The sequence below is a fragment of the Cucurbita maxima genome, unplaced genomic scaffold (genome assembly GCF_002738345.1).
Source record: "Cucurbita maxima cultivar Rimu unplaced genomic scaffold, Cmax_1.0 Cma_Scf00226, whole genome shotgun sequence".
NCBI lineage: Eukaryota > Viridiplantae > Streptophyta > Magnoliopsida > Cucurbitales > Cucurbitaceae > Cucurbita > Cucurbita maxima.
In genome coordinates, this window is record NW_019272242.1 from 37,495 (window position 1) to 52,227 (window position 14,733).

General features: G+C 34.8%; 1 protein-coding gene across 1 annotated transcript; it reads left to right on the forward strand.

Moving 5' to 3' along the window:
• The first annotated feature begins 4,282 nt into the window (after window positions 1–4,282).
• Window positions 4,283–7,061, forward strand: LOC111474060 (transcription factor bHLH13-like). Its single transcript, XM_023119319.1, has 2 exons — window positions 4,283–4,540; window positions 4,662–7,061. Exon 2 carries the CDS (start codon window positions 4,994–4,996, stop codon window positions 6,842–6,844), a length of 1,851 nt encoding a protein of 616 aa, XP_022975087.1. The 5' UTR covers window positions 4,283–4,540; window positions 4,662–4,993; the 3' UTR covers window positions 6,845–7,061.
• Window positions 7,062–14,733: the final 7,672 nt, after the last annotated feature.

A 14,733-nucleotide genomic window follows, 5' to 3' on the forward strand; every position in this document is an offset into this window, starting at 1 on the left:
TTTTTTTTTTTTTTTTTTTTTATCTCTATCTTTACAAAAATAAAAAATAAATAAGAGTTTTTTTAAATTATTTGGTATGATTGGGCTGAAATTATTTAAAATAATTGCATTGAACAGTCGGAATTTAGAAATCCCCTCCGTGTGGCCCAATCAATAATTTGGGCCGACAGGGTATCTGTCCAATCTAGTGGATAATGGGCCTGGCCTCCAGGCTCCACACCAGCTTTAATGGGCTGTTGAAAACCCAGAGGCCCAATTCACTAGCGGCCCAGGACCCTGCTGAAATTAATTATGAAGTTGGCACATTTGAGTGGGTATTTGGAGGTTGGGCACACACGTTGTGTCGGAGTTATAAGAAACAGAAGGCGTGTGGGGTGGATTTGAAAATTGGAAATAAAGTGGGGGAGAAAATGACAAATTAGAAAATTACAGACTGTGCGATGACGTCATCAACAGCACTGCGGGGTCCACCTTCCCTAAATACCATCTTAACCACGCAACTTCTCACGTCCACTTTCTATTATTACCACGTGAGCCGCGTGGGTTTTTTCTCCACCCAAGAAGAAAAGAAAAAATTAATAATTATATTTCCTCATTTAAATAAATAAGCATTTGTGTGATTATTTCAAAAAAAGAAAAGAAAAAATGTAATTGATGTGGGTCCCGGGATTTGTTTGTATCCGTGCGTACCACGTGAAGGGGCAGTTGGTTTTATTTGACGCTTTGGAAGCATCAAAGCTTTTATATATAATAACTACCCCATTCCTCCAATCACAATCTGAAACGTGGCACACCAATTATCCTAACTTTTTTATTTTCTTTAAATAATAAAATCATTTTCTGAATTTATTTAAAAATAAATAAATACAAACAAACAAATTGGTCGTCTCCGTATTAACGTGGCTTCAGTTTTGCAGCTTTATGAAGATTGCTGAAAATGAGATAGATTTGTTGGTCGCACGTGTTTCATGTGTCGTGACTATGTTTCCAACCAGAAATATTACATTTCAATAATAAAAAATTAAATTAAATTAAATGAGATGCTCTTTTGTTATTGGGTTTGGAGTATTTTATTTATTTATTAATATTATTTTGTCTTCGAAAATTTAAGTTATTAAATCATTTGAGTTAAGTTATATTTAATATTTAAATAAATAAATAATTTTATGAACTAAGACATTTTTTTTTTTTTNGACCCGCCTTCTGATTTTGTCACGTCGTGGCGGTCCCACTTCACTAGAAACACGTGGACAACATGCACAATGTAAAACGTGTTCGTTTTGTTTTGTGACGAAGCCAACTTCATTGCGTGAACCGCTTAGCTGGATCTCGTAAAACTTAATTTGTTCCCTCTAAGTCGGTCACTCGCGATCAAAGCGCATGTTCTATAATTTTACTCGTATTACTTTGCAGCTTTAGGGATGTGATGTACACGATTCTTAGTCGCGTAGTTTCACAATTAGCAACACGTTCTTATGAACTCGCCTTACAAAATAAACCTTGTCCTTTATAAATCTAAATTTTATTTAATTATATGTATATTCATAATTTTGGTCTTAAGTTTTAAATATTACATTTTATTAATTAATTTCAATAGTGATTTTTTTAGGCAATTTAAATAATTTTAACTATTAAAAAAATGATTTTTTTTAAACTGATGGTATTGTAATGAAAATAATATAAAATAATAATAATAAATAATAATTAATGGATGTTTTAGTTTTATATATATACGGAAAAAAAGCTTTTGTTTTATATATTTTATCCTTCTTATCCAACTTCACAATGACCAAGAGAGTTGGGAGTGTCGCGAAGCGTGTGACCTGACGCGGTACAAAGTACAAGTACGACATGTCGGTCGGTGGAAAATTGAAATTTCTAGCAATTTTATTTTGCTTTAATTTTAACCATATTTATACCAAATTATATATATATATATTTCAAATATATTCTCTTTTCCATATATTATTGGGAACATTTTAATATCAAATTTTTAATTAATTAATTATATTTTACATATAAAATCTGATCTCAAAAAAAGGAAAAAAATATTAATTTTAAATAAAATAATAAAAAGGACAAAATATTTATATTTGTAGTCTTCTTTCAAAATGGGATTTCTAATCAACTTTTGTTTAGTCAATAAGGACTAAAGCTTTATCAGACTATTTGGTGAATTAAGTCAAAAGGAGGAATCTTATTCTTTTTTTTTTTTTTTTTTTTTATTCCAATCCTTTAATCAAATTACCTTTAAAAAAAAAAATGACATGAAAATTAAATCAATTTCATTTACTTTCCTTTTTTTTTTATTATTATAAAACCAAAAAGCAAGTTAATAAACACCTATTTATATAATCAATTTTTATTAGTTTAATATCTCAAACATTACATTTAAAAATTTTAAAAAACAGACCGTAATTATAAATAATATTAATAAAATTTAAAATTTAAAATTAAAAAATAAAATAAATAGAAAGGAGATAAGTTTGGTGGGGGATCAATTTCTTGGGGCTTACCTTATATTGTACTCCATTAAAATGGCAGCCAAGTTGGATGAAACATTAAAAAAACATGTGTGACCTCAAACCCTGCAAATAAATAAATATATAATTTATTTTGTTTCCACCATTTTTAATTAAAGAATACTTTATTATCCTTTTAGAGTCGACCACTCAATTTTGTACCCAGAATTTGTATATGCATGTAATAAAAGGCGTATTTAAATCGTTTTCAATAATAAATCGTTGTGTTTTTGAAATGTGCTATGTACGATCGAGCATTACTATACAAGTACGTTCTCGCCGAACATTAAAGTGATTTTGATTTTTTTTTTTTAAGCACTATCTGTTTAGATTTTGTTGAGGTGTTAATTTTTGAATTATGTAGAATCTCTATTTTGTGATAAGTTTATGCGTAGTGTATAGCTCGATAGTTGAGTTTTATAAAACCGAGCTAAAAAAATAGGGGATAATAACAACAAAGATGCTAATTAAGAATCCGATTTAATTTTATCGGATTCAAAAAGTTATATATATATATATATATATATATATATATATTTTTTTGTCTTTTAGTTATTTAAATAATATAAATCAATTACCATTCTAAGCTTATTTGTGTCAAAAGGCGGAGAAAAAATATATTTTCAACCGTCCTTTTATTCTTCCCGAAAAATCTCGACCATGGGAATCAAAATTCAGTCTTCCCCATTCTTCCATTGTTACTTTGTGGTTTTAGACTACTTGCACGAGTAAGAATGTTCGTAAGTCGAGTTAGATAATTTTTTTTATACTTAATAGTTATTTAAATTGTGATTTTTTTTATTTAAAATAACTTTTATTAAGTAACGAACTCAACTCAATAACTACATTAATTTAAGTTATTTTTTTAGTAGTTTATTTAATTTATTTTTAATAACGAGGAAAAATGTTATTGGGTAAAATATTTATTTTTAAACATTTAATTTGTATATCTTAATTAAATCTTAAAAAATCACTTTTACATAGTTAAAAAATGGAGTTTCAACACATTTCTTAATTTATTAGATCTACAACTCACATCCCCTAATTAATTAAAGGTTTTATTAATTTTCAAAAGAATTGGTACACGCTTGGCACGTGGGAACAACAACAAGTCATTAGCTTAAATATTACTTTAAAAATCACAATAAAATTTAACTAATTAACAAAATACAAATTGCTAAGCTTATTTGGTATGCAAATTAATCAAATAAATAGATCCAATAAATATTGATTCATAAATTGTTTTTGTTTTATATTTTCAATATTCGAATTTAAAAAAAAAGACTATTTTCATTTTTTTAAAATTTACAACCCAAAATATACTCAATACATTAATTAATAATCATTTATAGCTACAACTATTTTTATAATTCGACATCTCAAATCATTATTTGGAATAATAAAACATTTCCTTAAATAATTTTTATTTTCACATCCATTCTAAAAATAAAAAATAATTTTTTTTTTTGGAGAAAAAAAGTGTTTTTTTTTTCTACATTTAGGAAATTAAATTAGAATTGATAGTAGGGGCAAAAGTGGAAATAGAAAAAATTAGGTTGATGAATAATGATAGGGTCGCATGTTATGCATGGTTTGAGAGTAATTGCAAGCGAGTATTAAGCATGAGACTCACGAGACGATTTTATGGTCCGAATAAATAAATAAATAAGAAAAGAGTATTTGAATTCCTCTGCGAGGAATTGAAATCCAATCTCAGGTGCCGCTGTCGAAACAAAAGGCCACAATATAATTGTCGACTACTCAAACTCCCAACCAAATGTATCCGATCCGGCTTTAACCATGGTTAGTATTTGAGTCCTCGTATTTTGATTTTACTTAACCATGGTTAAGGGGATTTCTCGTGTAGAATAAGGAGGAGGAGGAGGAGGAGGAGGAGGAGGAGGAGCGGCAGAGCCAAGAGCAGAGGGGATAAAACAGAAACCCATTTTCCAAAATTTTCCATTTCCATTTTCGATTCTTCATCGTTCTGGAAAACAGAGAAAGAAGAGTTAAAGAGGGTATTGCTTTCTTTCTTTCTTTCTTTCTTTCTTTCTTTGTTTCGTTTAGTTTGTCGCGTGAAATAACTGCTTTCTTTGTTTTCCAATGAGAAACTAAATTAAATCTTTCTCCTCGATTCAGGCTGTCGCTTTCCTGGGAATGTTTATAGCCTTCCAACTTTCTTTCAAACCCTTCCCTCATCGCATCGTTTTCTTTTCAGCGCATTTCGCTTGCCCTGTACCGGTTGATTCTTCGCTATTTCTGTCTCTTTTGATTCCTGGGTTGTTGGGTGATTCATTTTTTGTGTTGGGTTGATCTGGGGTTTTCTTAATTTTTCCTAATTTCCGAGATCTAGACAATGTTTTAGCGATGGTGTTCTTGGTAGAGGGTTTAGGTTTTTGGACAGAGATTTGATCTGGGGTTTTCTAATTTTGAAGCGTGTGTGTGATTATTGTTATCATTGGGTTTTAAAGATGAAGATTGAAGATGGGTTGCGGGGTGTGGGTGGGAAGGATGAGGATAAGACTGTGGTTGCTGCTGTTTTGGGTACTCGTGCTTTTAATTACATGATGTCTTGCTCTGTTTCGAATGAGAATCTGTTTATGGCTGTGAGGAATGATGATAATTTGCAGAACAAGCTTGCGGATCTGGTAGAGACACCCAACGCTTCTAATTTTTGTTGGAATTATGCAATTTTCTGGCAACTTTCCCATTCAAAATCTGGTCAATGGGTTTTGGGATGGGGAGATGGATCGTTTAGGGATCCTAGGGACGGTGAGGGAACAGAAGCTACGCAGATTCTTAGCCTTGAGCTTGAAGATGAGAGCCAACAAAGGATGAAGAAAAGGGCATTGCAGAAGCTTCATACACTGTTTGGTGGGTCTGATGAGGATAATTATGCTCTTGGATTGGATAGAGTTACTGATACTGAGATGTTTTTTCTTGCTTCCATGTATTTCTCCTTTCCTGGTGGAGAGGGGGGTCCTGGGAAGTGTTTCGCTTCTGGGAAACATGTCTGGCACTTGGATGTGCTCAATTCGCCTGCTGAGTATTGTGTGAGGTCCTATCTGGCTAAGTCTGCTGGTATTCGGACCATCGTCTTGGTGCCAACTGATGTTGGAGTAGTTGAATTGGGTTCTGTGAGATCTGTGAGTGAGAGCTTAGAGTTGGTTCATTTGATTCGATCGTTGTTTTCATCTCAACGTTCGCTTGATGGAGTGAGGACATTGGCTGTGATGTCGAGGATGGCTGAAAGGAAGGATGAAAACGCCCTGTTTCCAAGTTTGGGGATTGCAGAAAGAGGAGGAGGGGTTCCTAAGGTTTTTGGGCAGAGTTTGAACTCGGGGAACGTGGGTCGATCTCATTTCAGAGAGAAACTGGCGGTTAGGAAGATGGACGAAAGGGCATGGGAAGTATGTCCCAATGGAGGTAGAATTCAGTTTCAAAGCCCTCGAAAGGGCGTTCGAAGTCCGAGTTTGGGGCATGTTCATCTTCTCAAACAGGGGAATCCTACCGAAACTTTAGGCTCTCCAACTCCACCGGTAAATAATAATCACGAGCAGCTTGTCAATGGAGTTAGAGATGAATTTTGTCTCAATCCCTATCAATCACAGAAGATAGCCCAAATGCAAATTGATTTCTCTGTAGCAACATCAAGGCCGACTCCTGTGATGAACCGTGTAGTTGCAGATTCGGAACAATTAGATGTAGAGCCTCAATGCAAAGAAGAGGGACCTGGCACTGACGAAAGACGACCACGCAAACGAGGCAGAAAACCTGCAAATGGCAGGGAGGAACCACTAAATCACGTGGAGGCGGAGAGGCAACGTCGTGAAAAGTTGAACCAGCGGTTCTATGCTTTACGAGCTGTTGTACCCAATATCTCGAAGATGGACAAAGCTTCACTGCTAGGAGATGCCATTGCTTACATTAATGAGCTTCAATCTAAAGTGAAAGCCATGGAATATGAAAGGGAGCAATCCGGCATCACCTCAAGTGAAGCAACCCCTTCGGAGACGAACCCAGAAATTGAAAACAAAGATCAATTCCTCGATGTTGACATCGACGTCGAAGCAGGTAATGACGAAGTCATTGTTAAGGTTAGCTGCCCATTAGAGTCACACCCTGCATCAAGAGTTATCAAGGCAATGAAAAATGCACAGATCAGTGTTGTTGATTCAAAACTCTCTGTTGAAGTAAACGATACAGTTTTGCACACGTTTACGATCAAATCCCCCGGATCGGAGCAGTTGACAAAGGAAGAGTTGATAGCCACAATTTCGCGGGATTCGACTCCATTACATCCTCTATCAACAGTTGGGTAGCACAAGAACTACAGTAACGTAGTGCATGCAGAAGTTTTGATTTAGAGAGAGCAGGTATTATTGTTAGGGAAATAAGTATCTAGTATGAATTAACAAAGTAGGAGAAGAGAATTTATGTTGTTTATAGTACACATTGTTATTATTGTTACTATTCTGCATAATCAAGATGGTCCACTGTTCTTATTGTTCATCAAGAATCTCCCAAACTGTTGATGTTCTTTTTAATGTTAGCCCCTCAAATTCTTTTGTTCTTTATTACTCTTTAGATTCACCATCAAACAATGCATGTATCTGTATCAGCGTTCATTATTTTGATGAAAATGGATACACTTTCTATCTGATCATGATGGGGTTCTTTGCTCAGACCAGTTTGTGCCGTGTTCTTTTTCATGCTCTTGTTCATAGATATGTTTCATTTTCTTCTGCATATCAAGTTTTTTGAGATTATGGACTATGGTCGTCACCTATGTCGAAGATGGCATCTATTCCCTAGGCTAGAAATCGAGCTTTGGTTTAATCTAATCTGATATCTATTTGAAGCTGCACATTTTGAAAACTAATGTAAGGTTCTTAGTATCAGTTCGCGACTTTTTGTTCTTTTACTTCACAGAGTTGTTCGTCTCCTTCCTTGATAGCAGGAAGTTCTCCAAAAATATGAAAAGCTGGAGGATTGTGTTTGCCCTTTCGTTATCTTAAACCGAAACCGAGCTCGATCAAGAGGGAAGCCCTTTTAGTTTTGAAAGTTTTAGAAGGACCGAATTGAAAATAAATGAAAGTAGAGGGACTGAAAATGAGGATGGCAAAGAAAAGCAGGGAGGGAGTGGAAGAAAAGAAAGTAAAAGGATGAGGATGAAAAGTGTGAGGATTTTGAATGGGTGTATGTGATGCATGACAATCACACAAACCATGTGATGCATGTGAAATGCTTTTTCTTTATTTTATTTTATTTTGTGTTTTTTAAAATGCTTTTTATGAATCAAGAAAAAAGAAGATAAAGTCAAATGTTTTTGTTGTGCCACGTCCAAGTGTCCCAATACCAATAATTGTACTTTTATTAACCATTTAAAACGTTTTAAACTATTTTTATTACTCATTTATTGGTATATTATTATATTTTCATTAATAAAAAACCAAACTTTTTCTCCTTCTCAACTTACCCAACTTATTCATTAATTTTTTTTTTTAAATTTAAAATATTGGCTCACTTTAGTAATATTATGAAAAAGGATATTTTGTTTGGTGTTATTTATTTATTTATTTTTTAAGTTTGATGAATTTTTATTTTTATTTAGTTAAACTTGAATTTTACAAATTGAGCTGACACTAATGATGTCATTTGCCTATCATCTTTTACCTCAACACGCTCTTATTTTTTTGTGGACAACTCTTTAACAATGGTCTAGTTCTCCAATTAATCTTCTTCTCTCGTAATCTTGCAAGTTGTAATAAACCTAACCCTTTTGTTATTATGACGGTCCAATTGACAAAGGGACCTCTCTATGTTATGGTGAAAAATAAAGGGTTTATAGGGTAAGTTTTATACATTACTAATGTTAACAACCCTTATTCTTAATTCATTTTTTTTTTTATAAAAAAAATCTAATAATGCACATTGTATTGAAGAAAGTGATTAAAGTGGCCTTCTTTTGCATCATTCTCTAGATTTTCTTCTCCACTAAAAATTACTTTTTAACTTTATGAGGAAAAAAAGCTTTAAAATTCTAATTCAACAAATTAAGAATGATTTTCCTAATTTTCTGTTTTTGTTTTGTTTTGTTTTTTTGTTGAAACCCAACAACTTTAATCTAAAATATCTTTGAAATATGCTAAACCTATAATTATTCTAAGCTAAACTAAACACAAATAATTGTGTCAAGTTTTCATTGGATGTGCTTTTAAAAAGAAAACTAAATCTTTAATAAACTAATGAAAATTAATTTAATTTAGTTATATAATTTTTTCAAGTGATTTCAAATCCTTGATGTTTTGAAACTTGAAATTGACAATCACCCACCACCTCTTTGTCCCAAAGCATCTCAAAAGTCTCCCATTTGTTTATATTTGCATTGAAAAAATGTGGCCTAAACTCCAAATAAATAAATAAATAAATAATTAAATAAAATGTGGGCTAAGAAAATGGTTTGAATAATGAAGGACAGAGACATTTAAAGCATCTCATAAATTAGTATAGTAATTCATTGCGTGTGGACTTACTCAATCCAAACCCTGAAAAACATGGCCAATTTTGGGGCACAAATGCTTTCTTTTATTTTCTCTTTTTACTTTTTCATTAAAAGATTACTCTTTTTGGTAAAAGAGAGGCATCTATCTACTCTTCCTTTTGGCTAATCCTTTGTTGATGAGAACACAAAGGTTTCATTACCGATGAGAAGACCTATCAAGAACATAAGAGATTATTAGGAATTTGGGTTCGACAAAAGGAAAATGAAACTAAATTTGCGCTAAAAAACTATACTTTCATTTGACTCTAAATAAACCAATTCTCCCTAAGGGATGTGAAGTGTCATGGTCATGCTGGTCCAAAGCTAAATAAACCAATTCTCCCTAAGGGGTGCGAAGTGTCACGGTCATGCTAGTCCAAAGCGTGTTGACTCCAACCCCTGATACTACTTGTCACAAAATTCAAGTCTATTTCTGCGCAGACTAAAATGCCTCAAGATGTATAATAAGAGATGTAACAAGTTATCAATTCTTCATACTCAAAGTTCTATGTTATCAAAGTCATTGTTGTCCTTGCTTGATAGCCTATAATCTTACCTTCTAAAATTGCTTTCAAAACACTTTCTAAAATCTCTTTACCTTGTTTAATTTTTTTTTCCCGTAAAACGGGGCTAGAGACCTAAGTATACACCACTCGTGCCAACGACGACACAAATTTAAGTAGGCTGACTTGTTGGTAGGAGTGAGTGTTAAAAAATGTGATTGTGACACGAAGCAAATACTTCATTTTAAGTGATTCGAGGTACTTGGACACATCTCCTCTCCAACAAACCCAAGTCCTAACGTATAAAGAAATGCCTCCTACAACCCTTCCACTACTTCCCCATTGAAAACTCCTTTACTAGCTACCAACTAATACATCCCAATAATGTTTTGGTTAATTATATAAAATGTTCCTAATCTCTTGAGATAACTTCCAATTATGCTCCGTATCAATTTCAGTCCTATTTTAACGAAAATAAAATCAAGTTTAGGGGTAAAAAATGAATCTTTTCAAATTCCAGGTGCATAATTTAAACCTAACCCAAATTTAAGGGTATAATTTAACCTACTATTTCTAACATCTATCCTGATAATAACCCTAACAACACTTGCATGCACAGCAGAACGGTGATAATTAACAAGCTCATCTTTAATCAAACTAGGAGCTTATGGATTCATCATCTCTTCTCACTATACATTCCAGTAGGAAGCTATCAACTTACAGTAGATTATAGTCAGACCTATCCAATGATCTTCCTTAAAGTGGTGGTTCCTACGAAGGAAAAAAAATCCTACAGAAAAGTACAAACTCGCTAACATAAGCTTCAAGAACGAGGATGATAATGTATAACTGCGTTAAAATCAACAACGTTATAAGCTAGTTATGCACTTACATCGCTTAGAACCTTGATTTCGCACTTTGAAAGCCCCCTAAGCGCTTGACAGATTCTGAGAAATGAAAATTGTTAGAAATTTCAAACTATCGTATTCCATGCTTTAAAAGAACATATGAGTCAAGAGGGGTGGGATCTAAATGTGAATACACTATTTTTATCCTCAGACATACTTACCTCAGTAGGATACTGCTGTGTTCTTTAATGAGCTACTTCATTATCGACTTTCCTACTTACTACTCGGACAATCTCGAGATATGTGTCCTTCCTTGCCACAATTCAAGCAGAGTAAAGTTTTGACATCCATTTTCCATTCCCTTTTCCTCGACGGTAGGCTTTGGGACATTGGGTCTCCCATTTTTCGCCTGTGATTCACGAAAGGACGTTGGCCTCCTGGATTAAAAGGCGCTCCTGAGAGATGTGAGTATTGCTGCGTACGTAATTTTTCTTCATTCCTCAATCGATCTATCAACACCACAGAGGGAAGATGCTCCTCACGCATTAACTTCACAAAGACATTTGTCCAAGAGGGTGGAAGCTTCGAAATAATGGCACTAACATGAAAATCCTCATCAATCCGCATTCCAGCTGAAATAATGGATTCAGCAATGTTATTAAGTTCTTCAACTTGTTCTAATATTGACTTCTCCTCGACCATCCTGAATTCCAGATATTTTTTAACTTGAGATCTCCTGGTTCCATAATCACAAAGATAAAGCGAGTTTAGCTCCTTCCAGAGTTCTCTAGCACTCATTGTTCTCTTCGTGTATTTATGAAAAAGACTATCGGAGAGGGAGTTCAGAATGATGTGGCGACACATGTGGTCATCACTCATCCATTCCTGTTCAGATGCCTTGGATCGAGAGGTATTTCCAGAGCTAGATTCTGGTCGAAGCATGGCAGTAGGACGATGATCAGAAAGTACATAAGCAATCTTTAAGCGCCGCAGCAAAAGCTCCATCTGGCATGCCCATACCCGGTAGTTTTTTCCATCAAACCGAATAGTTTCAGATGGAAATTTTGGAGCAGACCCAGTAGCAGGTACAGAGACAGCACCACTTGTATTAGCATCGTGTTCAGATCTACAAGATATGGTATAGTTAGTTATTTCAACTATACACCTTTTGTCCTGAAATTTAAATCCTCCAACAAGAAAACTTAACGAAAGAAAACATTAATAAAAGTTTTGGAATCTACATTTGGACACCAACTCCTGAAAACATATCATAAAACTTTGGAGTTTTCTTGTTAATGAAATAAATTTGATGAACTATAACAAGCAGGTTCAATAACAGTAGTATCAAAGAACATCAACATGGTTCTCACCTTTTTATTTTCATTTTCATCTGCAAAATAGCTTCCTCTATAGCAGGAATACTACTCCTAAAGGCAGACCATTGTTCAGTTGTCAAGCTGATTCCTAGCAATTAAAATTATCAATATGGACAAAAACTAACATGAATAATAATTTCAATAAAAACAGGGGGGCTTATAGGACTACGAGATGGATTGGTCGTTCAGACCCAATCAAAAGAAACTCCTAACCCAACAGGTCTAAATCAAAATCAACAGCAGCTGGAATCATATTAAATACTGGTTTAACTAATCACGTTTCACATGGTTAGAGTTCATAATAGAAGCAAGACACTCTCAACCCACCCCTGCCATAAAGTAAAGGGTCAAAAGAGAACAGGTGAGGGGGAGGGGGAAGGTAAGTGAAGTTAACAGAACTCACATGATACAAGAGAATCGAGTTCCCAGAAATTTTCCAACACATCACCTCAGCCAAATGTGTTAGGGTGTGTCAGGGCAAAATAAGGAGATTCACCATAAGAGGAAATGAAGAGACCAATGCATAGTGCCCACCTTTAATACCAGGAAGCTGTTTTCCATCTTTTTCATAATACTGCCTAATTGATACCAGAGCGTTCCCTTTAAATTCATGAACTGTCACATTCCTGTTATTAGATAGCTGAAAGAAAGCCGAAAATCATTAGCTACTAAATCATAATATTGCAGACGGGTTATTATATGGGGATCATATTTCATACAGAGTAAAATCTGTAATGGACAATTTTAACAACTGTCTCTATTTGATAATTTACCTTTCTGTTTTTGAAATTTATACATAATTTCGTTACTATAATTTTTAATTAGGTTGGATAAATATTTGAATTTTTTTTGTCAAATTCTAAAAACAAAAACTACTTCTTTGAAAGGATACAGTGCTGTAAAGATCTTGTCTAAATGAACATTTCTTTAATTATTGCAACCATAAATATAGAGGATTCAATAATTTACATCATAATGCACAAATGCCAGAGAATGTACACCGGAATTTCATCCACAATCTAACCTTTTGGTGCAGTTCAGTAACAAAAGACTATAGTATAATGATCACGAGCAATGAATTATAACAATCTAGCCATAGGAACATATACATCCAGCTTCGGAAGCATTCTAAGAAGGGCAACAAGCTCCATTGCATTGAAGTTCAATTCACTAAGTTCACCAGATATACGCAAAATCCCAATTTTTCCGCTTTCAAATTCACAACAACTTTTCTCAAGAATCAAGAAGGGCAAAGGCTTTACCTGGCAAATCACACGGTCAACATCAGCGTTAATCTCCTTCTTCCGGACTATCTCCTGCTCCGTCGCTTTATTCTCGTAACGATCGCTAGGCCCTGGTTCTCCCTCTTTGCCCTTATCATCACGTTCCGTAAATGAATGTAAAAAGTCCTCGACCACGTCCCTCACCAGGCACTTGCATTGAATATCGGAGAGATCCATTCCGAGTCGTTTTTCGGCCTCGGCTCGAATTTTGTACTCCGTCATCTCTTCCATGTTCGATATCTTCAATAAGTCAATCACCGTTTCCTCGATTCTCCGTCGGGTTTCATTGTCCATGTTTCTTGAAAACAAGAAAATACCGGAGTTGAAAGAGAAATGGAAACTGTTCCGGACGTTTCTTGGTGAAGTTCAGTCGGCTGGAAAAATGAAACCGGCCGTCTCCGATTGGAAGGGCTGTAATTTGTAGAGAACTCCGTTCGCCTTGGCTTTCGACGGCGGTTGGAGAAATTCTGAAGAGGCAAAATAACGAAAGGTTTATTTATTTCNTTGGTAAGAAACCTCACTTGTTGATAAGAAATCTCACTTCGAGCATCTAAGAGTTTTCGATTGTACAACCCCATGTCAAGACATCAGGGTCACATATTAAGAAGCGTGGTGATAGAAACCAAAATCAATAAGCTTGTTGGTGTTGTGGCAGTAAGAAGAATATTGTAAGAGTTGAGAACTATAGAAGATGAGGCAGACCTAGAAAGTGCACCGACATCAACACCAACAAATCCACACACGTCATCACCGATGACACCACATTTTAGATCAAGGGAGCGCAAGCAAGAGCACAATAGTAGGATCCACGACAGATGGAGGATCAAAGAAATTTTGTTCTCTTAATAAAATTTATTTAGATACACTCGAAAAAGAGTTAGATCCTAACGAGCTAGTGTTACTCGTTGTTGAGGAGATGGGGCAACATATGAGATAATGTGCAAGAGACCATGCAAAAAGAGCTTGAAACTATTGAGAAGAACAAGATGTTGGCACTCACTGACTTACTGTTCGATTACAAACCCATCGATTTGAAGCGAGTGTTTAAGTTGAAGAAGAATAGTGAAGGGAAAATCAACAAACACAAAGCAAGACTTGTGGTGAGGGATACATGCAGCAGTAAAAAGTTGATTTTGAGGAGGTCTTCGCTCGGGTGGCTAGACTCAAGACTGTGAGGTTGAGTATTGTCCCTGCAACTCAACATGGGCGGGAGGATTATCGCTTGGACATCAACTAACATTTCTAAATGGTGACCTGCAAGAAGAAGTGTGTGTTGCCCAACCCTAAGGTTTCGTCGTCAAAACCAAAGAGCACAAAGTGTCCAAGTTGTCAAAGGCTCTTTATGGTTTACGTCAAGCACCGAGGGCATAGAACATATGTCTGGACAAGAGCTTGAAGAGTCTCAATTTCATGAAATTCTCGCAACATCAAGCAGTTTATACAAAAAGTTATGAGCTGAAACACTCATAGTTGGCTTATAAATTGACGACGTGATCGTCGCTGGTACAAGTGGAGAAGGCATCAAAGAGTTCAAGTAGTAAATGATAAAGAGTTTGAGATGACTCACATCGGAATACTCATATATTACCTCTATATGGAGGTGGGGCAAAAGAAAGACTGCATCATGCTAAAGCAATCAGCCTATGTTAAGAAGGTA

Bases quoted from the DNA above. Each gene is read 5' to 3' on its own strand.
- LOC111474060 (XM_023119319.1), top strand. From the start codon at position 4,994: ATGAAGATTGAAGATGGGTTGCGGGGTGTGGGTGGGAAGGATGAGGAT.